Source organism: Buteo buteo, chromosome 3, assembly GCF_964188355.1.
Source record: "Buteo buteo chromosome 3, bButBut1.hap1.1, whole genome shotgun sequence".
NCBI lineage: Eukaryota > Metazoa > Chordata > Aves > Accipitriformes > Accipitridae > Buteo > Buteo buteo.
In genome coordinates, this window is record NC_134173.1 from 69441243 (window position 1) to 69462085 (window position 20843).

Consider the following 20843-nt stretch of genomic DNA (forward strand, 5'->3'; position numbering starts at 1 on the left):
AGATGACACCGAACTGGAAGGAGTGGTTGAAACTCCAGAGAGTCATGCTGCCATCCAGAGGGACATTGAAAGGATGGAGAAATGGCCCAACAAGGAACTTCACGAAGTTCCACAAGAAGGGCAAAATCCTGCACCTGGGGAGGTACAACCCCATGCACCAATAGATGCTGGGGCCACCCAGCCAGAAAGCAGCTTGGCAGAAAAGGACCTGGGGTCCTGGTGGACACCAGGTTGAGCTTGGGTAAACAGTGACCTCTTGCAGCAAAGAAGGCTAAGGGTATCCTCGGCTGCATTAGACAAAATACTGTCAGCAGATCGAGGGAGTGGATCCTTCCCCTCAACTCAGCACTGGTGAGGCCACACCTGGAGTACTGTGTCCAGTCTGGGGCTCCTTAGTGTGAGAGAGATGTGACAAACTTGAGACAGTCCAAAGAAGGGTCGCAAAGATGATTAAGGGACTAGATGACCATCTCTCATATGAGGAGAGGCTGAGAGAGCTGGGACTCCTCAATGTAGAGAAGGGTCAGGGGGATTTTATCAATACCTATGAATATCTGCAGGGAGGGTGCAAAAAGAACAGAGCCAGGCTCTTTTCAGTGGTGCCCAGTGACAGGACCAGAGCTAATGGGCACAGACACAGGAGGTTGCCTCTGAACACCAGGAAACAATTTTTTACCATGAAGGTGACCGAGCGCTGGCACAGGTTGCCCAGAGAAGTTGTGAAGTCTCCCTCCCACTCTCCCCCTTTGGAGATATTCCAAAGCCATCTGGACATGGTCCTGGGCAACCAGCTCTAGGTGGCCCTGCTTGAGCAGGGGGATTGGACCAGATGACCTCCAGAGGTCCCTTCTAACCTCAACCGTTCTGTGAGGCTGTGATTCTGTATCAATTCAGTACTGACGTTGCCAGGAAAAGGACAGGGTCCAGTCATACCGTTTGCATGACCAGTCCTATCAAGGAGCTTTACAGAAGAGTGAAACAAGGCAGAAATTATACCTTAATGATATGAAAATTCATTTTCATGTCAGTTTTGGTTCTTCCAGTTGGAGTCTCCAGGGATTGCCTAAAGAGCATTTTTACTTCCTTAACAAACATTTTCAGCCTGACAAATCAGAGTGGGTTTGACTGGGCATAATAATAAATGAGTCCTCTGAGATACTGATTAGCTCATATGCCACCATCATTTCTGTACTTCTGCCAAACATGCACAGAGGCTTTGCAGGACTGAAAACCGAGAATACGGAAAAACTTTTTTTTTTTTTTTTTTTTTTTTTTTTTTAGGGCAAGTTTTTTCATGGAGCCTTGCTTTTTCACTCCTTCTCTTCTTTTGTAGTTTTTCTCATTAATTTTCATTATTCTCCTGGGAAAGCCAAGCAGTAAGTCTTAAACAACTGTGACAAGAAGGTCACCGTTCAGGACAGGTACCATTAATCTTTTCTCAGCTCCTTTCATAAGACCCATAACGATGTGATACCTTCTCATTCTCTCCCTGTGAACACGCTGGGGCAGTAGCTCTCAGCCCTTTCCAAGACTTTTGAGTGGAGATGGCTGTGACCTACCCCCAGTGCCAGTGATGGCTCAGGCACCCTATCGCACTATAGACAGGTTAGCATTCTGTCCAAGCACTTGTATTCCCACAGGAAAAACACAGAAAGATTTCTTATAAACACAAAAGTGTCCTTTAGCATGGAGACCAGAGCTACAACTCAGGGCTGATTAAATTCATTACAATAATAAAACCCCAATCTTTTAAAAGGGAAGCCTTTCAAAAAATATTTTTCTTTTGATATTGTCTTTCTACTGAAACCTAAAAAACCTAGAAAGTCAAACTGTCTTTAATTATTGTTTTCTTCCTTTATGTTCTTGTTTTCATGTCCTTCTTCCCGAGTTCTCAGAAAACTTAATGGTAAAAATGTAAGAAGCAATATAGATTTATTTTTTTTAAATCATGTCTTCAGGCTCTCAGATATTTTTGTGAGATTTAAAAGCATCAGTTACACAAAGGTGTAATTCACCCAGCTCTTCACAGCAGAACTGATCCTGCCTTGGGTGAGGAGAGGTGCTGCAAGAGCGAGATCTCTCCACAGCATTGCAGTACCATGGCCATGTTAATATTCCCAATTTATACATTCAACGTATCGACAGTCCTATTTCTTCCACCGGCCTAACTTTCAGTATCAACTGTAACTGGTACTGATCCAATCTATCCTGCTCTTTGATATGACAGAAATGCTTCCATTATGCTATTGGGCACAATGGTGAAATGTATTTTGGAAGAGGGTTGCTGCATCCTGCCTCTCCCTGGGGCAGCATTCCTTATGGTACCACCTTGCTCTGTGGCTTTATATTACTTTGAACATGTATTTCTTCAGTGAAACAGTATGTACCAGCTCTAGTGCAAATAATCTTATTTTTTTAAAATATAAATGGCTTGATGATGTACTTTAGGTTGATAGTAGCATCATACCATTGCAGTGTAGCAAAATATAGGATCATGTAATTTGTTTGGTCATTCTTTCCTTTTTTAGAACTGGCTTTTAGTTCACCAGAGGTGCATATAAGGAAGGAGATGAATCTTGGTGAGCTCACACAAATGTATCACAGAGCGAGACTACAACAGGTGTGACCATTTCCTTGGTTGAGCTCTGCACTAGATGAGTTGCTGAAGTAATGGGACACTCTTGATTTGGAATAATGGATAATCTGCATGTGTTTAACACCAGGAAAAATCCTTCTTGTCTTCAGTATTTCTGGTTGCTTTTAAATTATATTTGCTCATTTTGATTACTTTATCTTAATTGTAAATAAAACTAGAAAAAACTATTTGCATTCACTAGCCAACCATACAAATATCCTTTTTAAAATAAAATTTTTAAAAGCCTTTTAATGCTTTTATTGCAGTTACATCACTTGTATAAAATACATCTGGTTTTACACATTATTTTTACAGTGTCCTGGAAGAAGACACATTTCTAGGTTAACATTTGATTAATAGCTTGTCTTGTTACAAATATTTGCAAATAACACATTGCATCCTGATTTTTACACTCAGAAATGAAAGAGACAACTAAAACTGTCACCAATCTTCAAATTTGCAGTAAAATTCCTCAGTGCTCTAGACCGACGTACAGATGTTTTTAAGGCATTTTTGTTTTAAGGCTGAAAGAACACAAGAAAACTGCCATCAGAAGAGATTTTACAAGGAAAATGTTAAAAATGTACATGAAGGTTAAATAATCTTTTTTTTTAATCCCTTTAAAAAATCATTATCAGATAAAATAGCTATCTGATGAAAGACAGCAAATACTCTGTGGTTATCTAAAACTTTTTGTTATACCTTTATAATAAGGTATGTACAGATATAAAGAGAAAATACACTTACTGTGGGAGTAAGCAATTCTTTTGACTCTTTCACAGACGTAACTTGCATTTTTCAAGAACCAGGAATAGTATTCAACACAGTACCTAAAGGTGTAGATAAAGTTAGGAGAGTAGTAGCTTGTTACCTTTCATAAGCACAGCTGTATGGATATCATACTGCTAATATTGAATATGGCAATAAAAAGCTCGGTTCTGGCCTCAGTGATGTCATTAGATCTTTGGAAAAATTCATCTGAGCTTTATTCACTTAGTTTGAATACTGGAAGCCAGATCAGGTATTGATCGGTGCACTGGGGACCCATTTGGGTCTCAGCCAGTAGCCAGCCACAGACTCTCAAAAATAAGCATTGGTGATTGATAATTGTTTGGGGGAAAAAAAAAAAATAGAATATTTTAAGGAGAGAGAGAGAGAGAGAAACTGGTGTCAGGTTTTACCTCATGGCTTCCTTTCTGGAATATCTTCTCTGACCAACACAGAGGCACAGCTGAAAAAACCTGCACAGCTCCATCACACAGGGATTGATCTTTTGCACTATAAGAGTAACAGGAGGCGAGGTCACCCGGGACTCTTTGAGGATTGCCTGTGGACACCCTAGGAAAGAATGCAACTCAGAACTAGTTCAAATATTACTCCCATTAAATTTCTTGCAGTGCCTTATCTGGGCTGTGAGAAACATGCAGATAAATAAGGTCATGTAGGTATCTTAAAATCAAATCTGAGAGAGGCAGATAACTGAAAAGGAAACAATACACAGCCTGGCAGTTGCTTGAGTGAAAGCACAAATATTCTGTTCAATTTATTATTAATTATCATTACTGGTTAGTTACTTAAAACCACATTGCTTTCATTTATCACAAATGTAGGAACAACTCTAAAGATGTAATTTATTCATTGTTAGCTGTGTAGGTGGAAGTTCAGTTGCTACTGAAGCATCGGTTTCCCACAGTGCAAAACAGCAAGACAAAGAACAGCACTGTACACTTATTATATTTGATGTTTTCTATATGCATATGCTACTTTAATGAAAAATTCACTTCCAGTTTCTCATGCTTCCCTACACCCACCCTCTAAATCTGAAGCCTAGATTAAATATGACTGATAAACAAACAGATTCTCACTGGTCTCTCCATCACTTTTTTTACCTTCATTAACAAAATAAACATGATTTATGCAGAGGTTATGGCTTTCTCCCTGTCCATCTCTCCATCTGCCAATTTTTACCTTCTTGCTTCTAGTGACTTGAATAATCAGCTAATTTCAGCCCAAGTTTTAGGGATGGGTAAAGATCCTCTGGATAAATACATTCTTACAGATTTCATGAAAACTGACAAGGAACTGGAGGAGAAAAGGTCAAGTTTTGCCTGCACTGAAAGGAAGGTGGGAATATTTTCTCTATTTTACTATTTACTTCCCAGGAGCCAGCTGCTTAATCAGTGTTTTTTCCTTCAAGTGACTACCATTATATTATTTTAACTTAAGAAAAATGCAGGGAAATGGTGTACCTGGAGATGGACTCCCTTTTTGCCTCTCTTGAGCCAGCTAAAAGGAATATATCTAGTTTATTCATTGAATCTTCTGCAGTCAGCAGCAAGAGAAAAAACATTTGCACACCAAACATTTCATCCTGCCAGCAAATACCGCTGTGCCAGACTGCAGAAAAAGCAATACTACAGAAGAGGTGATGGCAGCTTATAACAAAATCCTGAATTGCTATGTGGTTTTTCAGTGTCAAATACAATCTCCCTTTCTGTTAGAGAAAAGAGAAAAGAAAGCAAGGTGGAAATGGGGGAAATTGAGAAACAGTAAGGCAAAATTGAAGCTGTTTTCAGTTTTTCAGGGCTTTTCTTCACCATATTAAGTGAAAAACCTAACATTTGCCACAGTCTTGTCTTCTCCAAACCATTACCTGTCACACATCATCTTGCACCTTAGCTAACGGTTGTGTTATGATGGATCAGAATCAAAGTACTTGCTAGAAAAAAAACCCAACACTATTTACTGTATGCTAAAAGACTACCAAGGCATGGCTAAAATAGGTGTGTGACCACCTCTCCTTTGCATATTTGATAACTGTGCTCTGAAGAGGAGATGCTTGCGTGTGGGCTCACTTTGGGTTGCTTCAGTGAAGCCGCTTGCCCTGCAAAAACATCACACCCGACCGTGGGGAGCTGCCTGCACGCCCCTTGCGTTGTCCCCTGCCTACAGCAATCCTTCCAAAGGGATGTCTCCCCTGCACCAGCACTCTGAAAAACAGGGGGACATCCCTGCAAACGCCACGCTGGGGCTCTGAAAAGATAACCGGGGACCAGGCTGTGAGAGTGCATTTTTTGCATGGTGTGGGTGTCCCCTTCACGTGCACCCATTGGGCTGGAAGAGCCCGAACGTGCAGAGCGAAGGCGGCTGCAGCGTCATTGTCAGCTGGTTTTTCCATTTGTGTAACTAGCAGCAGGTTTTGGCCATGTGTAGATAAACTGCCTTACCTGCAGAGTATAATCCCCTTAGACAGTGTAATTGCATTTCCAGGTTCACATGTCTCACATGCTTTATAGCTCTGGGCCACCTCATGTTATGCGATAGGAGAGGTTACGGAGGTTAAATTTGGACTAATGAAGTTCTGTTGAAATAAGCTTGAATCATCTAGCGCTGACAAGAAGTTTAATATAAAATGGCATTCACGGGCAGGAGGAAAATAACGGCTCTGCCAACCTGAAAGAGATCGCTATAAACCTATTTCTCTTCTGCCAGCGCTCGCCCAAGATAGCAGGAGTCCTGGAGGAGCAACGGGCAGATACTTGCAGCTCCCAGGTCCCACGGGTCCCTCTGAAAAATGGTTGTGTGTCAGAGGCACTACACAAATATCAGGTGTAATTAGTGAGCGATGCAAAAGAAGGAGCCCCATTTCTCTTAATCTTAGCAGCTTTGCATAAATGTCATTAGGCTTTGTCCACTTAATAGCATTTGACACACCTTGGTTTGTTTTTTTTTCCACTCCATGGCAATGAAAAATGAATGATTTCTTGCTTTAATAAACACTCTTCATGTTAATAACTGAACATCAGAGCATGAGGCAATGAGGTTTTAATATAAATTGTCCATGAAAAGAGATGTTAGAATTGCTGTGAATACTTGAAACTTGCTAAAGGCCACCCTCCAATGAATCTCAAAGTCTCCCCCAAAGTGGGTACTCACTATCCTGCCTAACAGGTGTTAAATGCTTCACTCAAACCATGTGTTTTGCCAGCAGAAATTCAGCTTTATCCAAATGTACATTGAATGAATGCCATTTCAGTTTGGATTCATGTATGTGGGAAAGAGAAGTCAAATAAAATGCTGAAAGTTAAACAAATTTCTTTGGTTTTAATTTCTGACAATCGCTTAATTTTGCATTAGTGCTGCATTTACATAATACTGTATTTAATGCTGAAATTCTCTTTCAATTAATGTTATATTTAATTTTATTTGGATTGGATAGTGTTGAAATTAAACTTTTCAGTGCTTCATAGTTAATTTTTATATCTCTTCTGTAATAAATTTCTACTGTGAAATGTGGTTTTGTATTCAATTCATTGGATTCAAATTAAAAAAAGAAAATTAAAAATAGGAATTTATTTCAGGACTTTCTTGTCTAAGAATTTTCTTTTCTAAAAAATTGTCAGTCAACATAGGCCAGAAAATGCAGGAATCCCCATGCAGAGCTTTGCTCTTTTCTATTTGAAATTGCCATGTTATTGTCACAGGCAGGTAAGTGACCAGTTCTTGCTGCAGCAAACAGCCTTTTCCATCACTAAGCCACCTGCTTATCCTGGAAAAGTGGGGACCATTTTTTTCCTTTCTAGTCTTGAGCTGAGCATAGGCATTGCCCCAGCATCATGCACTATAGGAGTTTTCACACCAGCCTCAGTGGTAGCTACCAAATTTCTCCTCCTAAAGATTAGGCTGCACCAAACAGCAGACAATCACAGTCCCGGTCTGGAATACAGATTTTTATCTGGATCCCAGGGCAGGGAATCTGGATTTTCCCTCCAGTGTGAAAGCATAATAATACTGATGTGCCTTCCATATTCATATCAGTGCTGGAACATACACACCAATGTATCCCTCAAATTGACTTCCTTAACTACCAGATTAACAGGGAGCAGAGAAACAGCAACCGTGACATACACGTAACTTCAGGTATACCTTGTCTGCTGCTCAGCTGGCACTTGGCTTGGGATCCAGTATGACCACTGGGAGCAAGGACACCAGACTGGGAGTGGAAGGACCCCAAGGGTACGAAAGATATCTACGGGATGAGGCGTGTTTTTACCTAGTTTTAGGTGTCCATGATGCTGGTACCTAGAGCTGAACTAGTCATCTTCAGTGCCCAAGACTGGGATTTGTGGCTGAGATTTATTCCCGTTGTACTCCTGAGCTCTGCTCCTACTTTGCAAATTTGGGCATAGGTAGCCTGGACTCAGGCATACCCACATACTCAGCATCCAAAGTAGGTGCTGGACTCTCCCAGAGTTCAAATTCCCCTCCTTGCATTGAATTAGGTCCGGTTTTTCAAAGCATGTAATCTCTTACTAATACTGCAAATATAATTTTATTGCCACCATGAGTATATCATACTTATAAGTGGAGTGGCACATCATCTTATATTAACTCTTAATTTATAACTCTTTATTTTGGTGCTTAAAAGGAAGAACTGAGCTTTCCTGAAAATCTAGTTGATAATTATCCTTTTTTTGGATGAAGAGGAAGCTTGCAGTACTGTAAATTCAGGGCAATTTTTGAGATTTCACGTGGCATGGATTGACTTAATGATTTCATTTGTACCAATAGGCAGGTTTAAAGCATGATACTTTCTTTTGGAATGAATGAATTTTAAGATTCTCCAATAACCAATCTATGTTAAAATTGACACATGGAGTACATATGTTAATTTTATCATCATAATATACCTTATGTTTTGATTGTGTGATTGTGTATGATTCACAAACAAATATGGAAGCAGTCCCTTAGACATTTTGAGTGGTTTGCATACATGAGATAACACATAAATTAAACACGTATCTTGTTTCTGCGTGGGAAAATTTGCATATTGATATACATTCAAGCATACTCCTATTTTTGTTGCATGAGGTGCAGCTACTTACTGGTAGCTGAGTAAAGTTTCAGTGTCACAGCAGGCCTGTAGGGTGGCATAGGCAGTACTGAGGAAGGCAAATCTGGGAAGGAAAAGAATATAACTTGCCTTGATATCTTAAAAAAGAAAGGAAGGTTGACTGAAAGAATAACAGAAAAGAAAAGAAAAAAGAAGCTGAAGTCAAAGACCACTAATAAACACTTACATAGACATTGATGTATAAATACTTTCATAGTCACCTATTTCTATATATGTTATTTTCTGTTTCATAAATGTGCCAACCGACACACTTTGTTATTATGCCAGATCGATCTCACCTGGCTCTGTTTGCATCAGTCTGCTGGTTTCTTGAGGAGACACTGTCTGCATCCAAAATGCGTACATGTCAGCTATGGGAACAGAAAGACACATGCTTCATGTCATGGAGGTTATTTGTTATCTATCTGTCTACTGAGAAGAATTGCTGTATATCAGACAGCTCAACAGCCAGAGTCCCTCACCCAGTACTTCCAGTGGCATATAAAAATGTCAAGATGAAAAAGGAAGGACAAAAGCTGTACTTTGCTAGAACTTGAAGAGTCCATGGGCTAGGGAAAGGTAGGATTTAAAGAAGGTATATTTAGTGGAGACCAAGAGAAGCAGCTCTGTATTGCTTTTCCACAGGCCTACTCACCAAATTTGAGCAAAATGAGGGGGAAGACCTGGGTGGCAGAAGCATCCATGAGGAGCAAGACTTAGTTTTTCCCCAAAGCATAAGAAACTACAGGATGGCCCCTATAACTAATTTTAGCGCTTCTCCAATAAAGAAACCAACTCACTAGTGACCCAGAGCGGGTGTCCCTGAAGGGCCTCCCAACCTCCACCTCAGGGACATGGTTTGAGTTTTTGGCCAAACCCCACCACCAGCAGGATAAAGCAGACGTCGCTCCTCCTCGCCGTACTCACTGGGGCCGGGCTGCAGGGCTGGCGACGGGGCTGAGCCCCCCCCAGCAGTCGGTGGGGGTCCGGCCGTGCCCCGTGGTCTGGAAGCATCCACAGGCGGTGATGGAAACCCCGATCCTTTTGCTCCAACCGTCTTTGGCCACGGTAGGAACCTCGTGGTGGGGATTTCTTCCCCTTTCTGGGCAAGAGGGATCCGGGTAGCTGGAGAAGCAGGAGAGACAGGGGGAGGGCACCAGCAACACACTGGGGATGCTGGTGCCCCACGGCAGCAGCGAGCGTGACACACTGGGAGACAATAATATCAAAAATACACCCAGAAAAGCCCATCTATCCTTGAGTGTTTCCCCTCTCAGGTGAGCAGCCACCTCTCCATTTCATTTTAACTCTGGAAACACGGGGAGTGCCAATAAGGTTTGAAATTTTAACTGAGAACATTTTAATGTGCAAGTTTCTATAAACAAAAAAAAGAAGCTGAAATGTTCCTGCTAAGTATTTTTTTTTTTTCTTCACATAAATTATTTTCTATTTCCTAAACTGCTTCACTACAGAGGAAAGAGTTGAAAGCTCTTGTGTATGTGAAGGGGAGCAGGCAGGTACTGGAGGGCAGATACTGGAATTTGAGAACTGACTATCTTTTGTGGCAGGAATGATACTTCAGGCTAGAAGACACAATAAAGGTTGGTATGCAGTTAAGCAAATTAAAAGAGCTTATAAAAAGACAGCAGACTGACTAGCAAAACTGTAGCAATTTTTCTGTAGAGAGATGTAGCTGCAGTGACGAGGAGGTATGAAGTCAAGGGCTGAATTTCTCTTGGCTTCCACTACGTGCAAGCAAGTGTGAAGCCTTGCTTTTTGGCTTTCAAAATAAGGCACACTAGCACTTTTCTATCTTGAAGCCCTGTGGCAAAGATAAATGCACTGAAGTTTATGAAGTGCTCAGGTACTCATAACTGAACAACATATAAAGTCAAAGATAGAGAAAAACACAGAAAAAAATGACAAAAAAAAAGGAGAGGAAACAGTTTAAATGTTTTTTTTTTGTTGTTTAAAACCAACAACCATTTTTTCTTTACTTCTCTGCCTCTTTAGAAAACTTCTTTTTCTAATAAAATGGCTTTTTACCATAGTTTTTCTATCCTCCAGCTATTCAATGCATTACTGACCTTATCTTCTGCTGTTTCAGACAAACTTTTATCTTACTCTGTAACTGTAGTTCAACATCACAGTGCCGTGCAGCAAACATACATGATCACTTGTCAAGATGTTAATCAAGGAGAATATAAATTTAGGTCTGATGATATTTGCTCACTTTTAAATGTCCACACATGTTCTGCTGATGGATCCACTGTTTTGTTAGGGTCTTCCTGTAATTTCATGAAACTTGAAAACATCAAATCTAGGTCTTTGAGGTACAAGAAGATAGGGTTAGAATGCTCACCAGCCATCACACATTGTGTGATAAAAAGGGAAGAAATCAGGTTCTGGTATAATAGAAACAGCTGTTGTCTTTTTTAATTACAGTTATTTTTGGCAAAGTGTCTTTGTTTTTTTGTTTTTTTGTTTTTTTAACAGGAGAGAAACATCCTACAGCTTTCAGCACAGGTAAACTTGCCACTGATTTCACTATCTGCCTGTTTTAATCAAGCATTGAAAATGAGAAATAGTCATAGGCAGCACTGAGAGGTGAGCACGTGAAGTGCAGCTCAACGTGGCAAAGCAGTTTTGGGTGGAGGAGACACACAGCACACCGGTTGAATATTTTCAACTCCTTTCTGAAGGTAACTCACTTAAAGGTAGGAGGTAATTTGTGCTGAGAGCTAAGGAAGGTACCCATTTAGATAACAAACATCAACGAACCTTCCCAGTCCAGTACTGAATTCTGTAAAAGCTCTTATCCCAGGAGGCTTTGTTTGTTCCTCCACTAGAAGACCTTGTAGCTAATAATTTAAAATGTTGTAAATTTTACTTATATTTATAATACAAATATTATATTACACTTCTAATAACATAAAATATTATTCTATTTTTAATGATAATAAAATATATAATAATGTGTACATATATATAAGTAATTATAAAAATATAAAATAATATATTAAACAAATTTTTTTACATTATGAAGATGGAGTATTCATTGCAATTGCTACCTCAATGTGACTTTCATTGTTGTTACTGTTTCTTTTTATTCCCCAGGATGTACTTACCCAGGTCAGAAGAATTGTTACTGGAAAATGTGTAATTAATAACAGGAGATTTCTCCAGCATTTCCCCGAAGTTGGACAGATTTCTCCCTGCAAATAGAAACACTTACAAATATCAGGAAGGCTTATTTCTAGTATGAGTCATCACTGAGAATAAATAGGGCAATATTTTGGAATGGAACGGTTTTAACTTTTACCTGTCTGTCCTGCCATCACACAGATGTAGATACAATCTGAATCATTGCTCTGACGCACTGAAAGGAAAAAAAAAAAAGTGAAACAGATCACTGTTACCAGTTTTCATTATATAATATTACCTTAAACAGTTGAACATCAACATGAAATGGCATGGGGCTACTGCAGCTGGCCGAATATTTTCCTTCTGATCTGATTTTTGACAAAAACCTCAAACCAGCATCAAATCCGAAGGCTAATATTTCCAGGGGAAATGTTTCTATCTAATTAAATTTCTAACTTACAAGTATTTTTACATGGAAAACAAATTCTTCAGATAATATAGCCAATAATTATTCTTCGGGAATCATAATTCCCCAAAGTACCAGTATTTAATAATAATTCACCAAACTTTCAAACAAAACATAGCTGCTTATAGAAACATGTATGTCTCTATATTATATATATACACATTATATATGTATCTTGTTCCTCTAAGGAGATTTTGTTTACAACTGCAGTCCATGCTTTGCAAGAATAGTAAGAGCAATAGGCTTTTATACACATTTCTATGCTTGCTTCCATGCCAGGAGTAAATCAGACAAATAAGACAAAGATAAATGTGAAAAGGAAGTGCAAACCTGAGAGAATAGAAGTGGATTTGAAAATTTCTGTGAGATAACTGGTGGAGTTTCCAATAATATCAACAAGTAAAGCTGTAAAATCTAGACAACAAAATAGAGAAAGTTTATGACTGAAAACACATATTGTATCATCTATGCTAAGTCAAAAAATCCCTTTTATATGTGATAGTATTTTGGATATATGCTTGTATGTGACAGTATTTAAAATATTTAAAAGTGCAAAATGTTTCTGCTGGATGGGAGTGGACTTAAGAAGCCACTGGAATACTCTGCAGAAGTATTTTTCAAAGATGATATCCAAAATAGCATCAGTGTGCCTAAAAGTAAACTTAAATGGAATTTATCTGTTCAAGAGCACAATTTAAAGTAATGCTCTAGATAGGAGATCCAAAGCCTGTAGGCTATACGTGCGCTAACTGCATATCTGCCATGCAGGACCTTCCAGGAGGCATCAGATTGTCTCCTCTGAGGTATACTTCAGACATACTGGCGATGTTGTTGTCAGCTCAAAAAAAAAAGGCTAGTGGTGGTGTGGTGTTACGACTTTTTCATAACAGGTTCTAGCAGTAACAGGTCAATGTTCTCACTTTGGGAGTGACAGACATGAGCCCTGTGTTGGGCTCTGAATTTTTACTGCTTGGGGCGATGCTCTAATCACCAAGATATTCTGGATTTGGGGCAGAAAGATTAAAGTTTCTACATTATCCTCCGAGGCAGACTGCGTCATTATGCATTAAGCCTTGTGAGTGGGTCCCGAAAAAGGCAGGAAAGCCATTGTGGCTCACGTGTGTGGTCATCACATGCAGCTTAGAGGGTATGGATTCTGGTCCCTAGCTGATGAGGTACTCCTGATATCATACATTAACCAGCCATAGAATCCAAGTGCTCAGATCCATCCTGGAATGTTAAATACTGTAAGATCAGGGGTGTGAATGAGGATTATAGGTGAAGGATTTGCCCAATAGCATTTTATTAAACAGCTCTATGAAGATGTTAATCCTTGCTTTTCACTCCTATTGGGCTCGTTGAAGTTATTGGGGTCTGTTGGTGCAGAGAAGCCCTTGTTCATCTCCTGTGGGTTATCTCAGGAGAACAAAAGTGGCTAAAGTAACGTATCATATATTGCCAGGTTGTCTTTCCTACCAAGCTGCTCTTTGTATTCCGAGGAGGAAAGGGAGGTCTTTCCATCGGGTAAACCATGCCGGTCACTTGACTGATGGCCCCATCCCAGACTGGGGGGCTGGGTGCAGCCATCTGAGACTGAGTTCATCCAGTCTCCCCCGAGGTTCAGAGCAGCCACTCGTGAGTTATGGCTGTTGACCTCGGTACGGTGATGCCACTCGTAAGGATGAAGTCTGCAGAATTCGGGCTACAGCTTTCAGCTCCGAAGGAAATAATTCAGCTTAAGCACATGCAATTGTCACCCTCTCTTGTGTACCCACCTGTCAAGTCATTTGTCACATTGTTCAAACAGTAGCAGTAATGCATAGGGAACTTGCCAGGGTCAACATTTTTCACGTTAGAAACTAGGGAGACAGAGAAAAATCAGTATCTTGATGCACAGGCTGTGTGAGACAAAACGTTCCTGCGTGGAGAAAAGCACCGAGGCACTCACTGTTATAAATGGTGACTGACACCTTGTGGAAGGCAAATGAGCTGTAAGATGTGATGCTCAGCAACGAGAAGAGTTTTTTGGTACCTGCGGAAACACATGCCCATGCTATTAGTGGTTGGAACAAATCATGAGAACAGCATGTTTTGACTCTGTTCATTTAATTTCTAAAAGACTCCTGAGGTGCTAATACTATACAGCTGCATGAGACTCAATTCTTTCTCATTTCCACTGAGGGAAGGATCATTCGTATTACTTTTTCTTTTTTTAATTCAAACCTACGCTGATTATAAAGTGCTTTCTAAAGTAATTATTTGTGTCTATACACAAACACACACCAATTCCTAAATTCTTTGGGGCAGAGAGCTATCTGCATTATAAATGCACAAGGGGAACATGCTCCTAGAATCAATTCTGGAGGCAGACGGCATGCATTTACAGCTTCTCCTGCTAAGGCCATTAGTCCTTTTTCTCATTCACTGCCGTGCTGACAGCCTGCGTGTCCTGCCCAGCCTTGTCACATTACCTCTGAGCGTTGTGTTCAGCATACCATTCACCAGCTCTGTCAGGTTAATAGCAGCCAGATCCACGGACTTTGCAGGCAGCTCTGAAAAAGAAGGGGTCTCTGAGCAGCTGACTGCATGGGGGGGCAAGGAAATGGCCGTTAATCCCCTGTTTATACAAGGCAAAAATCTTCCAGAACGGGAAAAGCAAAATGAGCAGATTATGTATCGGACTGGACTGAAAACCCTGTGGTGAGAAAATAAAGATGCCAGGAGTGCAGAGAGGAGTCTGGAAAACAGCAAGCTAAAGCAGGCAGTGCAATGGTAGGCCAGCCCCAAGGTCTGGCTCTATGGCACCTATAGCCTTGAGCTGGCTGCCAGGGAGCCCAACCAGTCCTGACATTTTGGTGCCCCCTCGTGCTGGGCAATGGGTATTTACTGCCAAAATACCAGCAGATCTCTCTTTCCAGATCACACACAGAGGAGAAAGTACCTAGGAAATATTCCCCCTTCCCCAATACTACATGGAACTGGGATGAAAATACAGATTTTTTATTTTTTTTTCAGCTACCTTGACCGCTCTGCTGCTGCAACAGAATAAATTAACTGTAGCTGAATCACACTTTTTATTTTAACGTGTTTTCTTTCTGTTGACATTGTTTATTTGTTTTTCCCAAGTCAAAATTTCCAAAGATGTTCTTTTGCTTCCCTCCCACAAGGCCATGCAGGAACAGAGCAGTATGATATCTGTGTGTGCATGACAGAGAGAGAAAAAACAGAGTAGGACGGAAAAAGAAGCATAGAAAGCTGAGATGAGAACAAAATTGAATTTGGGGAGAAATGTAATTTTCTGATGACATCAGTATTATTTTTAACCAATTTGAAACCAAGCTGTACCCCAGGGCTGGAAGCAGGGCTCGTCCACAGCGTAGAAGAGAGAGAGGAAAGGGAAAACAAAAGGAAATGAAGAGCTGGGAAGGAGGGAAAGGATAAAGAGAAACCAACACTTTAGATTTGTGGAAGGACAGAGGTTAAACTGGCCAGGGAGCTGGGTAAGCCCTGGGTTGGGTGAGGAGCCCTTGCAGCAGTGGTGGGTTGGGCCTCACAGAGTCTGCAAGAGAAGGGCCCATCTGCTGACACCTCCATCCCATTATACCCCCAATACCTCCCATTCCCACTAACAATACCTTCCGTTCCGATTAACAACTCCCCCTCCAAGGTCTCCTGACATGCTGTTTGTTACCTGCGGTAGCCAGCAGTGCCACTTGCTTCTCTTTCTTATTTTCTCTTCTTATGCATGAAGCTGTGAAGTGAAGAAAGAGACTAAGAAACAGTTTTCCCTGTTGAAATTACCAAGCAACCCTCTGTTGAGTTCTCTGCCTGGTTTACTTTGCTGCTTTTATTCATTATAACTCATAAACTGGTGAACATCAGCACTGCAAAGCAGGCCACTGAGTATCCACAATAGCAGCTCATCAAGTGTCTAAGAATAAGGATGTCCTAAAGGACTCACCAGGTCTTTTAGCTGCCAGCTAAAGAAAGAAAACATATTAAATATCTGAGCTTGCCCCCTTTACTCAAGAATCAAAAGAAAAAAAGTAGTAGCAAACTGTTGCAGAGATCTGCGCTAGGCTTGCACACAACACTGACTGCAAGGTATCTGGTACAACGAGGCCAAATCTAAACAAATCTTCACAGGCTGCATGCACATTTGTTATTCAGAGCAGTCATTCGAGTACTGTTCTCAAGACCTGTGTTGCAGAAGGGATGAACTGGAGCTGGGCTCGGGAGATTGGACTCGCTTCCTGGGTTTCCCTTGGTGACCAACAAGGGCAAGGTGCAGAGTCATGATTTAGACATCACAGGACAAGCCGAATTGTAGGAGTTTGGTGCTTAGGTTCCCTATCCCATCAGTGGAGAGCTGAGTCCCTCCAAAGAGTAATCCAGAAGGCTCCCCAAATGGGGCAGTGCTAACAAATGCTAAACTCTCCTGCCACGCTGAAGCTTCAGTTTCTCAATCCATACAAGCTGCCCAGAGAGAAGTCCTCTCCTGGGAGCTGGTGGCGAGGAGGGCTCACCTCAGTGGTGGTGATGCTCTGCTCTGCGTTAAAACCTGATGGGCAGAGCTCTCACCAGGGAGTAGGAAACCTGGGTTCAGCTTCCTCTTCAGTAGGATGAAATCTGTAGGGCTGGAAGCAGCAGAAGGAAGGGAGATGTGACTGCATAGGCTGGCTGTTTGTACCTAAATTGGTGAAACCTGGGTGCTTGTCCTTATTCATACAAAAATCTATGCCTTGTACAGAAGACAATCCCTGGATACACTTCCCTTTCTCCTTCTCTCTTTATATATAAAGGAAAAATACCCTTTAGGCAATCCCGGGTACAAGGCCTGCAAATTGTGACTCCTCATACAGTGCTAGTCAGCTGTATTAACAATTCTCACTTACTATGAGCTAAATTTGGACCGACAATCTAGGTGGCAGCCGACCTTCTAACCCTTCTCCCTCCATATAAAACCTTCTGACTCCAGATTCATGGCATGGGATCCAAGAATAGACCTTTGCCATCATCTGCCCTGCCCTGCTGCATGGCACCAGCCCCAGAGCTCCAGCCCATCAGCGTTGCCTACACAGGGTGAAAGAACCAAGCCCGCCACAGGTGTGGGAATGGGGCACTGGGAGCAACTGGGAAAGGGAAAGAGACACCTGGTTTATTCCCTGGGGAGCACCAAACCGTCATCCTTACCTGTGTTGAAAACCAGGAAGAGACACAGAAATCCCAGGCTCATCTTCCCTGCCCCATGCCAGCAGAACCACTGCATTATGGACTCTGACTTCCAGCAGGTTTGGCTGCTCTAGGAGAAAGAAATACTATGTTGGTGGTGTTAAAGTTTGCAATACTGTACAATTTTGTCCAACCCTTGTCCCAGAATGATGTGACCATGAGAGAAATATTAGCTCTCTAGGAGGTAAAGAAAAGACTGGCGCTGTAAATGGCAAAGAATCCAAAATCACGCAATCAGTATTTTCTGTGTATGTGTGGGTGTCATGAGCTTAGTATGTAACTCTTGATTATTGAGTCCTATGTAGCTGTGGCTTTGGTGGGACTGGGTAAGGTCATCTACACAGGCTGCTTCTCCAGCAAGATGACCTGTGCCCAAAGCACCCTGACATGTCAGATGCCTACATCCTTTATATTGAAACAAGATAAAATTTACTTATGTTCAATTTCAGACCAGATAGCAGTTGAGCTCTTTTTCTGCAGAAATGTTGCTTGCCCAGTCATCCCTAGTCTTGTATTTCTATAGTTAATTATTGTCAGCAAGCTGTGTCCTGTACTGCCTTGCGTAGTTGCTTGGGAGAGATTAATGGTTGTCTGCCTTTCAGACAATGAGCTGCATTCCAGATTTCAAGGATTTAATTAGAGGTGCTTAGGGAAAAAAAAAAAAGAAAGTCCTTGCTTCTTCACAAGTTCCCCCCCTGTTTTTGTAATATTGGAACACACCAAATAGCTCTGTAGATGTCAGAAAATGAGGGGCCATAAGAAAATCAGCAAAAAAAAAGTCCAAATTTTTTTTTATATCCTCTCAGAGTAGCTAATCTTATGAGTATGCAGCAAACCATTATCTTGAAGATAATACTGTTTGATTAACAAGCTATTATCATCGTGTAAAATCTTTCTCATATTTAATTCACGAGAGAATTAAAACATTCTGAAAGTAGCTGATTTGTACTTAGCAGTTCTAAAGAGACTCTTCCTCGGGATGATGAAATGATACCAAGCTTTTCTGTGTTTGAAATGTCTGTGTTTGCTCATCTGATGAGTCAAAAGCATTTAAGTGCCAGCTCTGCTAATTCAAACAGAGATCTGGGAAGCTTTAGGTAGTTCATCCTATCTATTCAGTCCAACTGCCTAATCCTTTTTACTCGACCCCAAGCCTATACTCATCCACGGTTTCTGCACAGCATGTGCAGAAGAGTGGGGCTGAGGCAGAACGCAAGCCGTGGCCAAATCTCACTCCCCAGACTTCATACTCTATCACCTGTCTGTGAGTTGGACTAATTATGCATGGACAGAGTCCAGTGTCCCGTGGACCAGTCTGGCATCAAAAATCCTAAGCTTGGCTCTTCTTGCAACAGTATTTGGGATCTGACCAACAACTAGACTACAGACCATGAAAGTTTTGCTGGCATGAGTCTCACAAGGCTTGAAACCCCATCAAGGCTATCCCTGCTTCCACTATGAAGCATTATGAAGCTTACTGGGACTTGTAACAGCTTTTTCTGTGGTCTCTGTAGCTAGGGGAGACTGTAGCATGGTAGCTCAAGCCTGCTAACATGCTGATGTAATGGAAGCAGTGGTGATGTAGTCTGCGCTGCAGTAGGTGTAAAACTAATGCACGCTTATGGATTCTGCTCAGTGTTATGATTTTTTTCCCCTCTTTAGTGTGACTGTATGAAATGGAGAGAGGTTAGTGAAAGATAGTCCTCAGTGACGCTGAATTTGAAGAACTGGTGCTTTGCAAGGGTGTGGGAAGGTGGCTGTTGGGGAACATGGGCTCTGGGGTCAGCTGGGGTTGTGGGATGGAGAGTTGGGCGATCACGTCAGGGGGAGGTTTGTAGCTACCTATGTTTTGGAGCAGAAGGGCTATAGTGGCTGGTGCACCTAGTCGTTAAGCGTCCTGTTAAGGGAGAACTGTTGGTTTCTGTGTTTGACTGAGGTCAGCAGTGGGGTGATTTGCTGTTTTATTAATGGAACTTCATGAATTTTTATTCCTGTACTATGAGAAGTGACTGTCTCCTTACCTCTGGCCAGTGCTGTCCCCGTGTATGCCAGCCCAAGGGAAACCAACATGAAACATGGCCAAAAGCAGTGCTGCCACTGTACTGTCCCTGCAGCATAAGGCTGGTCTTGGCTGGAGGATCTCTGCTGTGCAGACGGGCAAAAGAGTCCAAACATCTGCCCTTGATGAGTATTTTGGCTCATGGTGAGCGAGAGACTCAGACCTAGGAGGGGGAGGAGAGGGCATCCTCTGCCCCACTTTCAGTCTGCCCCTACACATCAGTGGTCAGTGCTCGTCCCAGAGTGGGGAGATTTGATTTCCAGCACATGCTTTGAGGAACATGGGCTCTCCTGGGTCACCAGAGAATCATGGTTGGACTAACATAAAAATCCTTGGTAAGAGTATTTCACAGACTGATGTGCAAGCACAGCTGTTCTACAAAGGTTCACAAGTAGAAGGGTCGATAGACTGTGGATAATTTCCTATCAGGGATCCAACTTCATTACTGATTTATTTAAACTGGCCCAGAGCTGTTCATGGTGGCAGGATGGGAAAATCATCTGACAGAGGACTCGGTGCAGCAGGCTAGGGCAGGGGCTAGAGACATCATGTTCTCAACAGATAGAGAAGAGGCAAGAAGACTGACACATGAAGGAACAATCCTGCCAAAGCACCTTAGGAGAGAGAGGATTTAAAAAAAAACCCAAAACAAAACAAAACAAAAAATGGTAGTTTAAAAGCAAAAACAAAATTGAAAAGAATGAGATACAAAGTTGTGTTTGGAAGCATTCCATGCACATTGAGGGACACTTACTTGCTCACCTGAATTTGCAGCTCCCTGCTGTCCTCCTTGCTGAGCTGCTCCTCCGCGCTAACACACACAATTTTCTCCACATAGGATGCTGATTTGCAGCAGGAATTCAGAGCAGGCATTAGCGTGGCCATAACACCCACATTTAACTGAGGTGTAATTACACACTACAGACTGAATCAAGCAAAATATCTAACGTTTGGGACAATATGCAAACATAATCTGGAAGGACAGATGATAATAAGAAAATCCTGTTCTAGTTGTAGCAAAGAAATATTAAATAATGACAGTATAAAATTAATGGAAAATCCTCCATTCATGGGAGGGTTTATTTTGCCTGAATGCCAGATTTAGCACTGTGGTGTCCTCTGGCCAGTACAGGATGCTTGAAAAGAAATTGCAGCAAATTCTCAGTACTAAGAACATCACTCTAGAAAGGACTGCCCTTACTCCTCCAATTGGTAGAGACTGATTTAACTTTGAAGCTTTAGGTTTTAGCTGCTTTCCAAAATCTTTACCCAGCATTAACTCTCTGAACATTTATGCTGTCCAATTAAATTTCAAAGCCATCCGTGACAAATATTCCTAGAACTGCTGCCTGAAATATCTTATCTCTCAGCAATGTGAATATTAGCAATATTAACTCTTACGATACACATCATG

General features: G+C 41.5%; 1 protein-coding gene across 1 annotated transcript; it reads right to left on the reverse strand.

Moving 5' to 3' along the window:
- Nucleotides 1-3030: 3030 nt before the first annotated feature.
- HHLA1 (HHLA1 neighbor of OC90) lies at nucleotides 3031-20314 on the reverse strand. The gene is made up of 16 exons (XM_075024392.1): nucleotides 20192-20314; nucleotides 17332-17440; nucleotides 15830-15889; nucleotides 14610-14690; nucleotides 14087-14170; nucleotides 13914-13997; nucleotides 12469-12552; nucleotides 11851-11907; nucleotides 11657-11743; nucleotides 10762-10854; nucleotides 9456-9653; nucleotides 8828-8899; nucleotides 8521-8592; nucleotides 3817-3973; nucleotides 3383-3465; nucleotides 3031-3159 (listed from the first exon to the last, which is right to left on the reverse strand). Exons 1-16 carry the CDS (start codon nucleotides 20312-20314, stop codon nucleotides 3116-3118), a joined length of 1488 nt encoding a protein of 495 aa, XP_074880493.1. The 3' UTR covers nucleotides 3031-3115.
- Between the last annotated feature and the right edge of the window lie 529 nt (nucleotides 20315-20843).

Coding starts and splice junctions, on each gene's coding strand:
- HHLA1 (XM_075024392.1), bottom strand. CDS start 20,314: ATGGCCACGCTAATGCCTGCTCTGAATTCCTGCTGCAAATCAGCATCC. Junction 12,553..13,913: donor TGTGACAAATGACTTGACAG/GTGGGTACACAA, acceptor TTTGTTGTCTAG/ATTTTACAGCTTTACTTGTT. Junction 11,908..12,468: donor ATCCACTTCTATTCTCTCAG/GTTTGCACTTCC, acceptor TTTTCCTTTCAG/TGCGTCAGAGCAATGATTCA.